Source organism: Balaenoptera ricei, chromosome 17 (assembly GCF_028023285.1).
Source record: "Balaenoptera ricei isolate mBalRic1 chromosome 17, mBalRic1.hap2, whole genome shotgun sequence".
Taxonomy (NCBI): domain Eukaryota; kingdom Metazoa; phylum Chordata; class Mammalia; order Artiodactyla; family Balaenopteridae; genus Balaenoptera; species Balaenoptera ricei.
Window position 1 is genome coordinate 21,086,005 of NC_082655.1, and position 14,595 is coordinate 21,100,599.

General features: G+C 40.4%; 1 protein-coding gene across 1 annotated transcript in view; it reads left to right on the plus strand.

Moving 5' to 3' along the window:
• Positions 1-14,595, plus strand: part of EXT1 (exostosin glycosyltransferase 1) — a 302,521-nt gene that overhangs the window by 246,408 nt on the left and 41,518 nt on the right. The window contains exon 2 of the mRNA XM_059902444.1: positions 13,052-13,145. Coding sequence (XP_059758427.1) covers positions 13,052-13,145 — 94 coding nt within the window. The remainder of the gene's footprint in view (positions 1-13,051; positions 13,146-14,595) is intronic.

Sequence of the window (14,595 nt, forward strand, 5' to 3'; positions counted from 1 at the left end):
CAAGGAAGCTATTTTATTTCCCTTATCCCAGAGCACTTTGTGTAGCTACAACAGTCATATAAGTCGTTTTTGCGTTCTTTGTTTTTTTCTTCAGGGATGTGATTCTAACCTGGGGGTAAGCAAAGACGATTAAGTACTTATGAGGATGGGGGCTGAGAGGGAGCATATCAGCTGTAGATGTTCACTTACTTTCTAAATCAATACGTGAGACACACTGTAGCAGCATCAGGGGGCGACTAGAATTGCGTGACTACAGGGAGGACGGCCTGGCTCACGTCTTCCCTATCCTCTTTGATTAGCAGAAAGCAGGCTCGCATGGAACTGAGCCTACCAAGGAACTGTGGGAAGCACAGGTGGACCCGTGGGCACACTGCACCAGCATCATCCGTGGCTACGGAGCGTTTGATAATAAGGCAAAATCCTTTCAATTAGAAGCTGCTGTTGTGATTCACAGCTTCTGTTTTCATTTTATTTTCAAGGGTCTGCTCTACACATCTCCCTGGCTCTGTCTTGGGGCATCCGTTCCTCTTCCGTTTGTTTGTTACGTTTTAGAAATGTTTGTATTCCTCTTGAACTGCTGTAGTTTATACAAAAATTTACGATCACGCAGTGCCTTGCAGCTTCTACTGTATGCACGCGATCTCATTTAATCTTCACATCTTTGAGGCCCAGAAAAGGTAAACAATCTGCACAGGGACGCACAGAGAGTGGTAGATCCAGAAGCCAAGTTCTTCATCCCAGGTTTTCCTACTTAAACCGGCTGTATTTTCCGTTATATTCGGTCGCCTCCCTGCCAATCATATCTATCATTTATGGATTGCTTATACTGTGCCCAGGCTTTAGTTAAAATGTACCATTTAATCCTCACAGTAGAAGTATTATCCCCATTTTGCCAACCAGGAAACTAAGATCTAGACAAATTAAAAACTTTCCCAAGATCATTCAGCTTATGAATAGCCAAGATGAAATTGGAACCCAAGTTTGGCTGGGTCTAAAGCTGCTTAACCACTAAGCTTTTAATCACTAAGCTCTTAACCACCGTGCCAGTGGTTCTCAAAATTTAGGGTGCATCTTAATTATCTGGAGGGCTTGTTAAAACACAGAATTCTGGGCCCTTCCCCCAGAGTTTCTGATTCAGCAGGCCTGGGTGAGGCTGAGAATGTACATTTCTACCAATTTCCCAGACAATGCCACTAGTTGGAAGAGTGTACTTTGAGGACCCCAGCGCTAATGCCACATCGCCCTCCGCCCATATGCTGGTTGCACTGAATTGCTGCCAGCCAAAAAAAAAAAAAAATGTGTTTCATATGGAGGGGAAGGGCTTCAATTATGCATTATTGTATGGCCCATTTTAAATGGGGTGTATCCCATACATTATTCACTACAACTTTAATGTTGTTGTAGTGAATTATTTCGGCCGTAGAACGGGTTTGGTTTCTAGGTTAAATACAGGGTCATGTTATTTTTATTGTGTTTTTCATTGAAGTAGTTTATGGAAACTGTTCTGTCTTCTGCGTCATCACTTATACAACGGGGGACTTAATGGCCATCTGAAAAGGGTAACAAAACCATTATTAATTAAAGCTGAAAGTTCTCTGAGATTAGTTGCCTCCCTCATCTACTTACCTTCTTGCTTAGGATCTCATATGTTCGTTATTTCTTGTTTTTAAGAAGTTTATGATTTTGATGTGATTTATATTTCTAAGCTTAAGTCATAGGGAAGAATTAGTCTCTAAAAAGACTGTCCCCCTCCCTTGACTTGTTGTCTCCCCATCTTTTTCCCCAGTCCCTATCCACTGGTTACCACCAACCTGTTCTCCGTCTCTGTAATTATGTTATTTCATGAACACTATATAAATGGACTAATTCAGAATATGTCCTTTTGGGATTGGCTTTTTCACTTAGGATAATTTTCTTGAGGTTGTTGTGTGTATCAATAGTTCATTTCCTTTTATTGCTAAGAAGTATTCTAAGCTATACATGTACCACAGTTGGTTGAATGATTCACCCATTGAAGGATATTTGGATAGTTTCCAGTTTGGGGCTATTAAGGATAAAGCTGCTGTGAACATTCGTGGACAAGTTTCTGCGTGAAAATAAGTTTTCATTTCTCTGGGATAAATGCCCAAGAGTGCAATTGCTGGGTGCTAAGCCCATTTTTAGTTCTAAGAGAAACCGCCAAACCATTTTCCAACGTGGCCGCCGCATTTTACCATCCCACCAGCAACATACGAGTGTTCCAATGTCTCTGCAGCCACATCAGTGCCTGTTGTCATGTGTCCTTTTGATTGTAGCCATCCTACTTGCTGTAAAGTGATACTTCGTTGTTTCGATTTGCATTTCCCTAAAGACTAATGGTTAAGTATATTTTCATGTGCTTATTGGCACTTTGTATATTTTCTTTGGAACAATGTCTATTCACATCCTTTGCCTGTTTTTATAAATTTATTTATTTTTTTTTCACACACACACACTGTATTTTATTTTTACAAGAGATAAATAGACTGACACCAAGCATTGTACATGGATGACCACAACAAAAGCAACAATGATTGCAATTACCAAACATGAAACACACTCATACTATGTCATAATATTGACATTCAGTCCAGTAATCCTCCACTGTAACAGCTCCTTTACTTTGCAGTGAAAATTGATTTGTATATTCTTTGCCTCTGAGTCCTTGTGGGATTTTTTTTTTTTTTTAAATTCAGACAGAAAGTCACAGAAATTATACTCATCCTCATCAGTTCACTCAGTCCCATGTAATTAATTTTTTTTTTCATCTTGATCTTTTGTTAGCACTTTTATAAGTTCATCAGTTTTTCATTAGAGTTCTGAAAATGCTTATTCATTCAGTTCAGCAGTACAGTCAGTTACCAGAAACCTGTACTTGTCAGAGTCTTTTCCATGAATTTCTTGAAGATGAAACCCTTTTATAGGAACATATTTGCAAAATCATCAGAGTACACCCAGAACTGTCTGTAAATGACAAAAGACTTAAAAATGACCACGGTTAAAGATTTGATGAAAGTTCATAATAATGCAGTTGACAAGAAAATTAGTTATTTCTGAGATATACATTTTAAAGTAATAACTAGGATTATTACTTATAACATTATACCAGAACATATAAGATTTTTAGAAATTTCATGTAATGTCTGAAACATTTATATTAACATATTTCCATACATATTTCCATACAAATACAAATGTAAGATTTTTAGAAATTTCATGTAATGTCTGAAACATTTATATTAACATATTTCCATACATATTTCCATACAAATACAAATATAAGATTTTTAGAAATTTCATGTAATGTCTGAAACATTTATATTAACATATTTCCATACAAATAACCCAATGAAAGTTTAGTATTAGTTGTTTTGTTTGTTTTTTTATACTGCAGGTTCTTATTAGGCATCAGTTTTATACACATCAGTGTATACATGTCAATCCCAATCGCCCAATTCAGCACACCACCATCCCCACCTCACCGCAGTTTTCCCCCCTTGGTGTCCATATGTCCATTCTCTACATCCGTGTCTCAACTTCTGCCCTGCAAACTGGCTCATCTGTACCATTTTTCTAGGTTCCGCATACATGCATTAATATACGATATTTGTTTTTCTCTTTCTGACTTACTTCACTCTGTATGACAGTCTCTAGATCCATCCACGTCTCAACAAATGACTCAACTTCGTTCCTTTTTATGGCTGAGTAATATTCCATTGTATATATGTACCACACCTTCTTTATCCATTCATCTGTTGATGGGCATTTAGGTTGCTTCCATGACCTGGCTATTGAAAATAGTGCTGCAATGAACATTCGGGTGCATGTGTCTTTTTGAATTACGGTTTTCTCTGGGTATATGCCCAGTAGTGGGATTGCTGGGTCATATGGTAATTCTATTTTTAGTTTTTTAAGGAACCTCCATATTGTTCTCCATAGTGGCTGTATCAATTTACATTCCCACCAACAGTGCAAGAGGGTTCCCTTTTCTCCACACCCTCTCCAGCATTTGTTGTTTGTAGATTTTCTGATGATGCCCATTCTAACAGGAGTGAGGTGATACCTCATTGTAGTTTTGATTTGCATTTCTCTAATAATTAGTGATGTTGAGCATCTTTTCATGTGCTTCGTGGCAGTCTGTATGTCTTCTTTGGAGAAATGTCTATTTAGGTCTTCTGCCCATTTTTGGATTGGGGTGTTTGTTTCTTTGATATTGAGCTGAATGAGCTGTTTATATATTTTGGAGATTAATCCTTTGTCCGTTGATTCATTTGCAAATATTTTCTCCCATTCTGAGGGTTGTCTTTTCGTCTTGTTTATGGTTTCCTTTGCTGTGCAAAAGCTTTGAAGTTTCATTAGGTCCCACTTGTTGATTTTTGTTTTTATTTCCATTACTCTAGGAGGTGGATCAAAAAAGATCTTGCTGTGATTTATGTCAAAGAGTGTTCTTCCTATGTTTTCCTCTAAGAGTTTTATAGTGTCCAGTCTTATATTTAGGTCTCTAATCCATTTTGAGTTTATTTTTGTGTATGGTGTTAGGGAGTATTCTAATTTCATTCTTTTACATGTAGCTGTCCAGTTTTCCCAGCACCACTTATTGAAGAGACTGTCTTTTCTCCATCGTATATCTTTGCCTCCTTTGTCATAGATTAGTTGACCATAGGTGCGTGGGTTAATCTCTGGGCTTTCTATCTTGTTCCATTGATCTATGTTTCTGTTTTTGTGCCAGTACCATATTGTCTTGATTACTGTAGCTTTGTAGTATAGTCTGAAGTCAGGGAGTCTGATTCCTCCAGCTCCATTTTTTTGCCTCAAGACTGCTTTGGCTATTCGGGGTCTTTTGTGTCTCCATACAAATTTTAAGATGGTTTGTTCTAGCTCCGTAAAAAATGCCATTGGTAATTTGATAGGGATTGCATTGAATCTGTAGATTGCTTTGGGTAGTATACTCATTTTCACAATGTTGATTCTTCCAATCCAAGAACATGGTATATCTCTCCATCTGTTGGTATCATCTTTAATTTCTTTCATCAGTGTCTTATAGTTTTCTGCATACAGGTCTTTTGTCTCCCTAGGTAGGTTTATTCCTAGGTATTTTATTCTTTTTGTTGCAATGGTAAATGGGAGTGTTTCCATAATTTCTCTTTCAGATTTTTCATCATTAGTGTATAGGAATGCAAGAGATTTCTGTGCATTAATTTTGTATCCTGCAACTTTACCATATTCATTAATTAGCTCTAGCAGTTTTCTGGTGGCAGTTTTAGGATTCTCTATGTATAGTATCATGTCATCCGCAAACAGTGACAGTTTTACTTCTTCTTTTCCAATTTGTATTCCTTTTATTTCTTTTTCTTCTCTGATTGCCGTGGCTAGGACTTCCAGAACTATGTTGAATAATAGTGGTGAGAGTGGACATCCTTGTCTCGTTCCTGATCTTAGAGGAAATGCTTTCAGTTTTTCACCATTGAGAATGATGTTTGCTGTGGGTTTGTCATATATGGCCTTTATTATGTTGAGGTAGGTTCCCTCTATGCCCACTTTCTGGAGAGTTTTTATCAGAAATGGGTGTTGAATTTTGTCAAAAGCTTTTTCTGCATCTATTGAGATGATCATATGGTTTTTATTCTTCAATTTGTTAATATGGTGTATCGCATTGATTGATTTGCGTATATTGAAGAATCCTTGCATCCCTGGGATAAATCCCACTTGATCGTGGTGTATGATCCTTTTAATGTGTTGCTGGATTCTGTTTGCTAGTATTTTGTTGAGGATTTTTGCATCTATATTCATCAGTGATATTGGTCTGTAATTTTCTTTTTTTGTAGTGTCTTTGTCTGGTTTTGGTATCAGGGTGATGGTGGCCTCATAGAATGAGTTTGGGAGTGTTCCTTCCTCTGCAATTTTTTGGAAGAGTTTGAGAAGGATGGGTGTTAGCTCTTCTCTAAATGTTTGATAGAATTCACCTGTGAAGCCATCTGGTCCTGGACTTTTGTTTGTTGGAAGATTTTTAATCACAGTTTCAATTTCATTACTTGTGATTGGTCTGTTCATATTTTCTGTTTCTTCCTGGTTCAGTCTGGGAAGGTTATACCTTTCTAAGAATTTGTCCATTTCTTCCAGGTTGTCCATTTTATTGGCATAAGGTTGCTTGTAGTAGTCTCTTAGGATGCTTTGTATTTCTGCGGTGTCTGTTGTAACTTCTCCTTTTTCATTTCTGATTTTATTGATTTGAGTCCTCTCCCTCTTTTTCTTGATGAGTCTGGCTAATGGCTTATCAATTTTGTTTATCTTCTCAAAGAACCAACTTTTAGTTTTATTGATCTTTGCTATTGTTTTCTTTGTTTCTATTTCATTTATTTCTGCTCTGATCTTTATGATTTCTTTCCTTCTGCTAACTTTGGGTTTTGTTTGTTCTTCTTTCTCTACTTTCTTTAGGTGTAAGGTTAGATTGTTTACTTGAGATTTTTCTTGTTTCTTTAGGTAGGCTTGTATAGCTATAAACTTCCCTCTTAGAACCGCTTTTGCTGCATCCCATAGGTTTTGGGTCGTCGTGTTTTCATTGTCATTTGTCTCTAGGTATTTTTTTATTTCCTCTTTGATTTCTTCAGTGATCTCTTGGTTATTTAGTAACGTATTGTTTAGCCTCCATGTGTTTGTCCTTTTTATGTTTTTTTCCCTGTAATTCATTTCTAATCTCATAGCGTTGTGGTCAGAAAAAATGCTTGATATGATTTCAATTTTCTTAAATTTACTGAGGCTTGATTTGTGACCCAAGATGTGATCTATCCTGGAGAATGTTCCGTGCGCACTTGAGAAGAACGTGTAATCTGCTGTTTTTGGATGGAATGTCCTATATATATCAATTAAATTTATCTGGTCTATTGTGTCATTTAAAGCTTCTGTTTCCTTATTTATTTTCATTTTGGATGATCTGTCCATTGGTGTAAGTGAGGTGTTAAAGTCCCCCACTATTATTGTGTTACTGTCGATTTCCTCTTTTATAGCTGTTAGCAGTTGCCTTATGTATTGAGGTGCTCCTATGTTGGGTGCATATATATTTATAATTGTTATATCTTCTTCTTGGATTGATCCCTGGATCATTATGTAGTGTCCTTCCTTGTCTCTTGTAACATTCTTTATTTTAAAGTCTATTTTATCTGATATGAGTATAGCTACTCCAGCTTTCTTTTGATTTCCATTTGCATGGAATATCTTTTTCCATCCCCTCACTTTCAGTCTGTATGTGTCCCTAGGTCTAAAGTGGGTCTCTTGTAGACAGCATATATATGGGTCTTGTTTTTGTATCCATTCAGCCAGTCTATGTCTTTTGGTTGGGGCATTTAATCCATTCACATTTAAGGTAATTATCGATATGTATGTTCCTATGACCATTTTCTTAATTGTTTTGGGTTTGTTTTTGTAGGTCCTTTTCTTCTCTTGTGTTTCCCACTTAGAGAAGTTCCTTTAGCATTTGTTGTAGAGCTGGTTTGGTGGTGCTGAATTCTCTTAGCTTTTGCTTGTCTGCAAAGCTTTTGATTTCTCCATCAAATCTAAATGAGATCCTTGCCGGGTAGAGTAATCTTGGTTGTAGGTTCTTCCCTTTCATCACTTTAAGTATATCATGCCACTCCCTTCTGGCTTGCAGAGTTTCTGCTGAGACATCAGCTGTTAACCTTATGGGAGTTCCCTTGTATGTTATTTGTCGTTTTTCCCTTGCTGCTTTCAATAATTTTTCTTTGTCTTTAAGTTTTGCCACTTTGATTACTATGTGTCTCGGCGTGTTTCTCCTTGGGTTTATTCTGTATGGGACTCTCTGCGCTTCCTGGACTTGGGTGGCTATTTCCTTTCCCATGTTAGGGAAGTTTTCGACTATAATCTCTTCAAATATTTTCTCTGGTCCTTTCTCTCTCTCTTCTCCTTCTGGGACCCCTATAATGCGAATGTTGTTGTGTTTAATGTTGTCCCAGAGGTCTCTTAGGCTGTCTTCATTTCTTTTCATTCTTTTTTCTTTAGTCTGTTCCGCAGCAGTGAATTCCACCATTCTGTCTTCCAGGTCACTTATCCGTTCTTCTGCCTCAGTTATTCTGCTATTGATTCCTTCTAGTGTAGTTTTCATTTCAGTTATTGTATTGGTCATCTCTGTTTGTTTGTTCTTTAATTCTTCTAGGTCTTTGTTAATCATTTCTTGCATCCTCTCAATCTTTGCCTCCATTCTTATTCCGAGGTCCTGGATCATCTTCACTATCATTATTCTGAATTCTTTTTCTGGAAGGTTGCCTATCTCCACTTCATTTAGTTGTTTTTCTGGGGTTTTTTCTTGTTCCTTCATCTGGTACATAGCCCTCTGCCTTTTCATCTTCTCTATCTTTCTGTAACTGTGGTTTTTGGTCCACAGGCTGCAGGATTATAGTTTTTCTTGCTTCTGTTGTCTGCCCTCTGGTGGTTGAGGCTATCTAAGAGGCTTGATGGGAGGCTCTGGTGGTGGGTAGAGCTGACTGTTGCTGTGGCGGTCAGAGCTCAGTAAAACCTTAATCCACTTGACTGTTGATGGGTTGGGCTGGGTTCCCTCCCTGTTGCTGTGGCGGTCAGAGCTCAGTAAAACCTTAATCCACTTGACTGTTGATGGGTGGGGCTGGGTTCCCTCCCTGTTGGTTGTTTTGCCTGAGGCAACCCAACACTGGAGCCTACCCGTGCTCTTTGGTGGGGTTAATGGCAGACTCTGGGAGGGCTCACGCCAAGGAGAACTTCCCAGAACCTCTGCTGCCAGTGTCCTTATCCCCACGGTGAAACAGAGCCACCACTCGCCTCTGCAGGAGACCCCCCAACACCAGCAGGTAGGTCTGGTTCAGTCTCCCCCAGGGTCACTGCTCCTTCCCCTGGGTCCCGATGCACACATTACTTTGTGTGTGCCCTCCAAGAGTGGGGTCTCTGTTTCCCCCAGTCCTGTCAAAGTCCTGCAATCAATTCCCACTAGGCTTCAAAGTCTGATTCTCTAGGAATTCCTCCTCCCGTTGCCGGACCCCCAGGTTGGGAAGCCTGATGTGGGGCTCAGAGCCTTCACTCCAGTGGGTGGACTTCTGTGGTATAAGTGTTCACCAGTCTGTGAGTCACCCACCCAGCAGTTATGGGATTTGATTTTACTCTGATTGCGCCCCTCCTACCGTCTCACTGTGGCTTCTCCTCTGTCCTTGGTCGTGGGGTATCCTCCTTGGTGAAGTCCAGGGTCTTCCTGTCAATGATTGTCCAGCAGCCAGTTGTGATTCTGGTGCTCTCGCAAGAGGGAGTGAGAGCACGTCCTTCTACTCCGCCATCTTGGTTAATCTCCCTATAAATTTATTTATTTATTTATTTTGACTGCGTTGGGTCTTTGTTGCTGTGTGCGGGCTTTTCTCTAGTTGTGGTGAGTGAGGGCTACTCTTTGTTGTGGTGCGTGGGCTTCTCATTGTGGTGGCTTCTCTTGTTGTGGAGCATGGGCTCTAGGCACGTGGGCTCAGTAGTTGTGGTTCGCGGGCTCTAGAGCGCAGGTTCAGTAGTTGTGGTGCATGGGCTTAGTTGTTCTGCGGTATGTGGGCTCTTCCTGGACCAGGGCTCGAACCCGTGTTCCCTGCATTGGCAGGCGGATTCTTAACCACTGTGCCACCAGGGAAGCCCCCATTTGTCTGTTTTTAAATTGGATTATTTGTCTTTTGATTGTTGGGTTGTAAGAGTTCTTTACCTTTTCTGGATAAAAGTCCCTTGTCAGATTTATGATTTGCAAATATTTTCTCTCTTCTATAGGTTGTCTTTTCACTTTCTCGATGGGAACTGGGGATAGAGGGAGACCAGTCTTCTCAGCTGTACTCACCTACGTTAGAACTTCTATTAGGCAGAGCTGATGGGGGTTGTTGATGGAGCAGATCTTGGCTCAGATGCTCCAGACGCTCTCAGTTCTTGCCGAGATTTGGTAGATTTTCTTGAACAAATGTTTTTCCATTTGTCATCATGACCTTAGGACAATTTCCAGAAACTTTCAATGAATGCTCTTATAATTTGTACCAGTTAAATTATTGTTTTGCTGGGAAGAGTGTCCACAGAATTCCTTAGTGTGTCATTTTGGAAGGCCAGGCTTCCACAGTGTACTTAATACAAATGCCCTCAGGAGATGTTACACCTGAAGTCCTCATCAGTCTTTCTAGTTCTCCGATGAGTCTTTGGTAGATCTAGCAGCTGAAGAAGCATCTTCTCTACACAACATCTGCAAGACTAGAACAGTGCCTGGAACATAGTATTTCTTAAAGGAATGATTGAATAAATGAACAAGTTTAAGCACCTAGAAGGAGGTAGACATGGGGCATGGGAGAACATCAGAGAGCTGAGTGAGAGGGTACCAAATACATACGTGGCTCAATTAGAAAGATTGTCCCCTTTGCAGGCATCATTACTTCTTCAATTGTAATACACAGTAATTCATAGGCTCACTGTCACTAGAGCCCAAGAATGAGGCTGGTTCATGGGTTGAGCATGATTAGAAATCCTAAAATCATTGTTTCAGGTTATGAGTGATTATGTTTCTGTATGTCTTTGTGTGTCAATATAAATACACACATTACACATTGTGTACACGAGCAGATTTCTGTAGACACATATACACACATACATACATACATACAATGGTTATGGAGACTTTTGGAGCAATGGGATACTCTCAAAGGGACATTCTTCTTTCTTACCTAAAAATGATAACATAAAGAATAATGGAATGTTCAAAACAATCTTTAGTCATCTTGCCCAACTGACTCATTTTGCAGATGAGGAAACTGAGGCCCAGAGAGCCCATCGTTTTGTTCTTAATCTCACAGCTTACCTAGTGGGTTCCTGATTCCAGCAAGAATGATTGTCCCCCATCTCCTGTTACCTATTATGTGAATGAACACAAGTTTCAATCATGAAGCTTTATTCACTGCATCAGCAAATCTTCCTATACAACCACTTAAAAATCAACAGCTTGAATAACTGTCATTTGAATTTTTCCTACAAGTTTTCTGCCTTTCCTCTCGCTCCACTCCTTCCCTACAGTAAATTTTGCAACTGGCAACTTTGAAACTTGTTACAATCCAGCACGTTAATAGGGTTTTACATTTTAGCAGCCTAATGATGAGGAGGTAGGGCCTTCTGTTCTAGCCCCTCAGGGGTTTCTATTCTGGGCATTTATAAAACTTTGCTGTAGCCTCAAGTATATTTGACCTTTTTATATTAAAAAAAAGTTTCAGTTTAAACTTTATACGTATATATTATGTGTATGTACATATTTCACTCTTCTCCACTGATTAGGTAGATATTCAGACATTATCAACAGTTGAACTTGAAGATACTTGTCAATTATTTCCCTATGTTTGGTAAGGAAGAGAAGCCATTACTATCATAATTTATTATTATTTTCATTTAGCTAGATTTGAGCCCTCTTAAAAATCTTTTCTGCTTTGAGGTCTATTTTGCAGTTTAGTTAATGCAGCAAGGGTTTTCTTTTTTCTTTTTCTTTTTCTTTTTTTTTTTAAATTTTACTCTCAATGGAGATAATCTTAATCCATTCACGGTGACCTTTCCTTGTGCAAATTAGTTGTACATGCTTGTTTAAGTAAATGGTCCTTTGCATGATGTCTCTTCTTAATGATGGGTTTATAATCAAAAATTGACTTATTCCCATATGCCTAGTTTGTGTGAGAATATAAAAATAGATGTGGACTTGAAAAATATAAACGTATATATCAGTATACCCAAAAGAGGAGGGAAGAATCCAATGCCTTCAGGCTATGATTAAATTAGACTATTAGAGTCAGAAAATGCTGGTGACATATGCTACTGTCAAAGTCACCTGTCTGCCGAGCCTGTGAGGCTCTTGAAAAAGGAGAGTGATTTCTTCCTGGCTCTGAGAAACTGGGCCTTCACAGGACCTGGGCCATCTCCAGTTTCCCAAGTTTTCTGAAGCTCCAAATGAACTTTCAACTGTGTGTTTAGGAATGTATTTGTGGAAATCATTTATATTTATATTTATTTATTTATTTTTAAAAGATTTCTAGTTTAATTAATTAATTAATTTGGCCATGCTGTGTGGTCTGCGGGATCTTAGTTCCCTGACCAGGGATTGAACTCATGTACCCTACATTGGGATTGCAGAGTCTTAAGCACTGGACTGCCAGGGAAGTCACTGGAAATCATTTTTATAGTGCTAGCCCTGAATAAAATGAGATGCTTGTTACCCTTCCTGCACTTCACCGGTATAAAGAGACGGGTGACGTTCATATTACATTTTGTATTTTTTCAAGCGTAGAAACAGTGTGATACAACTAAATGGTGTTTGAGGAAAAGAAACAATCATCTCTTCTGCTGCTCAGGTTCCCACAGACCCCACCGTTTTTTTTCTCCTGTTATTCCTCTTTCCCCATTTCTTGGTCTGGCTCCTTCTCTCTCACCTCCATGCCAACCATTCTTATACAGGAGTGTTTGTCTGGGGTAACCAAATGTTCTTGGTTAAAAGTAGAAACTCCAGCTTGAAGGAGAAACTAAATGTTTTGTGCTTGGAATGGAGGTTTCCTGAGTAGGTTTTAGTAGCATGGGTTCGTGGGGTAGGAAACAAGAACAGCCTTCATTTTACTGAATGACATGGCATTAAAAAAGAACAACTAGCAGTGAGTACTTTTTAAGCTTATGGGGGCAACCTATTTTCATCCAACACAAAAATCTGACTTGGGAAGCAAAAGCTGGGCAAGCCAAAATTTTGCTGGGACCATCAGACTTGTCTTTTATGTACTGTTTGCAAAAGGCCCTAATTTCTTTGTCCAATGTGATGGTTCACATTTCTTCTCCTTCATGCAACAACCCTGCCCACCTCCCGCCCTGGAAAAGTGAGGCTTGCCTGTGTATCGCCGAGTTGCTCTGGGTAATTTCTGGTAGGTGTGCACCCACCCCAGGTGTGTTCATTCATCCTCCCCGACCCTCTCCGCTGCCCCATTCCTAAGGCGTCTTTGTTTGCTGATGGCTCCTCCTCTTTTTCTAGGTATGATTATCGGGAAATGCTGCACAATGCCACTTTCTGTCTGGTTCCTCGTGGTCGCAGGCTTGGGTCTTTCAGGTTCCTGGAGGCTCTGCAGGTAAGAGACCCTGATCCTCCCCAGAATAGGGCTGAGGACTCAACGTCAGACTGGGGCGGAGTTTAACCGTAGCACTTCTCCTGGGGTCTAAGCCGAACTTGCCTTGAACACGTGAAATCTGTTTTCCCAAGAAAATCTGCAACATTTTTATGAGTGGGGGGCGGGGGCGGAGGGAGGATTTACTCCCTGCCTTTGGACATGAGGAGATTCGATGGGAATCTCAAGGGAGGGTGAGTTCTTCAGAGATGTGTTTACAAACAGAGGGCACATCTGCTTGCCCACCAGGCAGCCGACCTGGGCTCCACGGAGACTCAGACCTCCTCCTGGAAGCCAGTCTCAAGAGCAATGAAAATGGCTGATGGGTGGTATTTCCCAAAAGCAAAATCGTTGGTTCTGTCCCCATCTCCGTCGTTACTCAGTTCCTCTAAATGCTGAGCGCGATACCCAGCAAGGTGGAGGCACTCACTCAGCCCACCTCCTCCCAGGCTCTGAAGTTCAGAGCTCCTGGAGCTGCTGGGTCTCTGCTATTAACCTTCACTTTGCAGAAATGCCTTCACCTGCTGAGACAGTTCTCCACACTTCCCACCTGGAAGTTGCAACCAGCCTTCCTTGTTGGCAAGAAAGCACGCCTTCCACCTCTCTCCTCCTCAGCTCCCGGACCCCTTGCTACTGTGTCCTTTCTTCCTCTGTGCTCTGCCCCTGGCTGAATCTGTGCTTTTGTCGCAGTGCTTCTTAACTGCCATCATTCTGTCCTGTCCTCTGACAGGAGAGCTTCCTTCCCTTGAAAGTCTTTTGTGGCACGTTCTACAAAGCATACCATTCCTGACATTCCCCTAGCCTCTTGGGATGTTGCATGGAGCAAATTGTTCTCTGCTTTGGATTCTGAGTTATTTGCAATCAGAATTTTGTCATCAGCCTGGTGTTTCTTGGCTCTTAGGTCCCTGTGCAGGTAGTAAATTGGTACGACAGTGGTTGGGATCCCTCCACACTGAAGGGAACAAAGTTCAGATGTTTACATGGCTAGGGAAAGGTGGGCACCCGGTAACAGTTTAGTCCACAAAACGCTTTATCAGGAATGCCGAACTGTTCTTTGTTGCTCAGGACATTGGGGTGAACCACTTTGCAAGTGGACTGTGGCAGTTACACTGACAAGGCTGTTCATGTTCAAGGTGGGTTTTACGCTAGGATTTTGTTGGTGAGCGATTTTGTTACATCAGTAAAACTTCTTCAGCGGAGGCCAGTTGCCTCCATAGAGGTAAGGTCAGCCAAACCATGTACAAGAATAGAAATGGGGTTTTCACATTCTAGGGCAAGACTTGCAAATAGCAAAATCTCAGCTGGATACAGACAACCTTCATGTGACTTGATAATTCATAAAAGCCCACTTTTCTTCTGACCTCCGCAGTCCAGGATTCATGCCAGTAATTGAATTTGTACCAATTTCACCTCC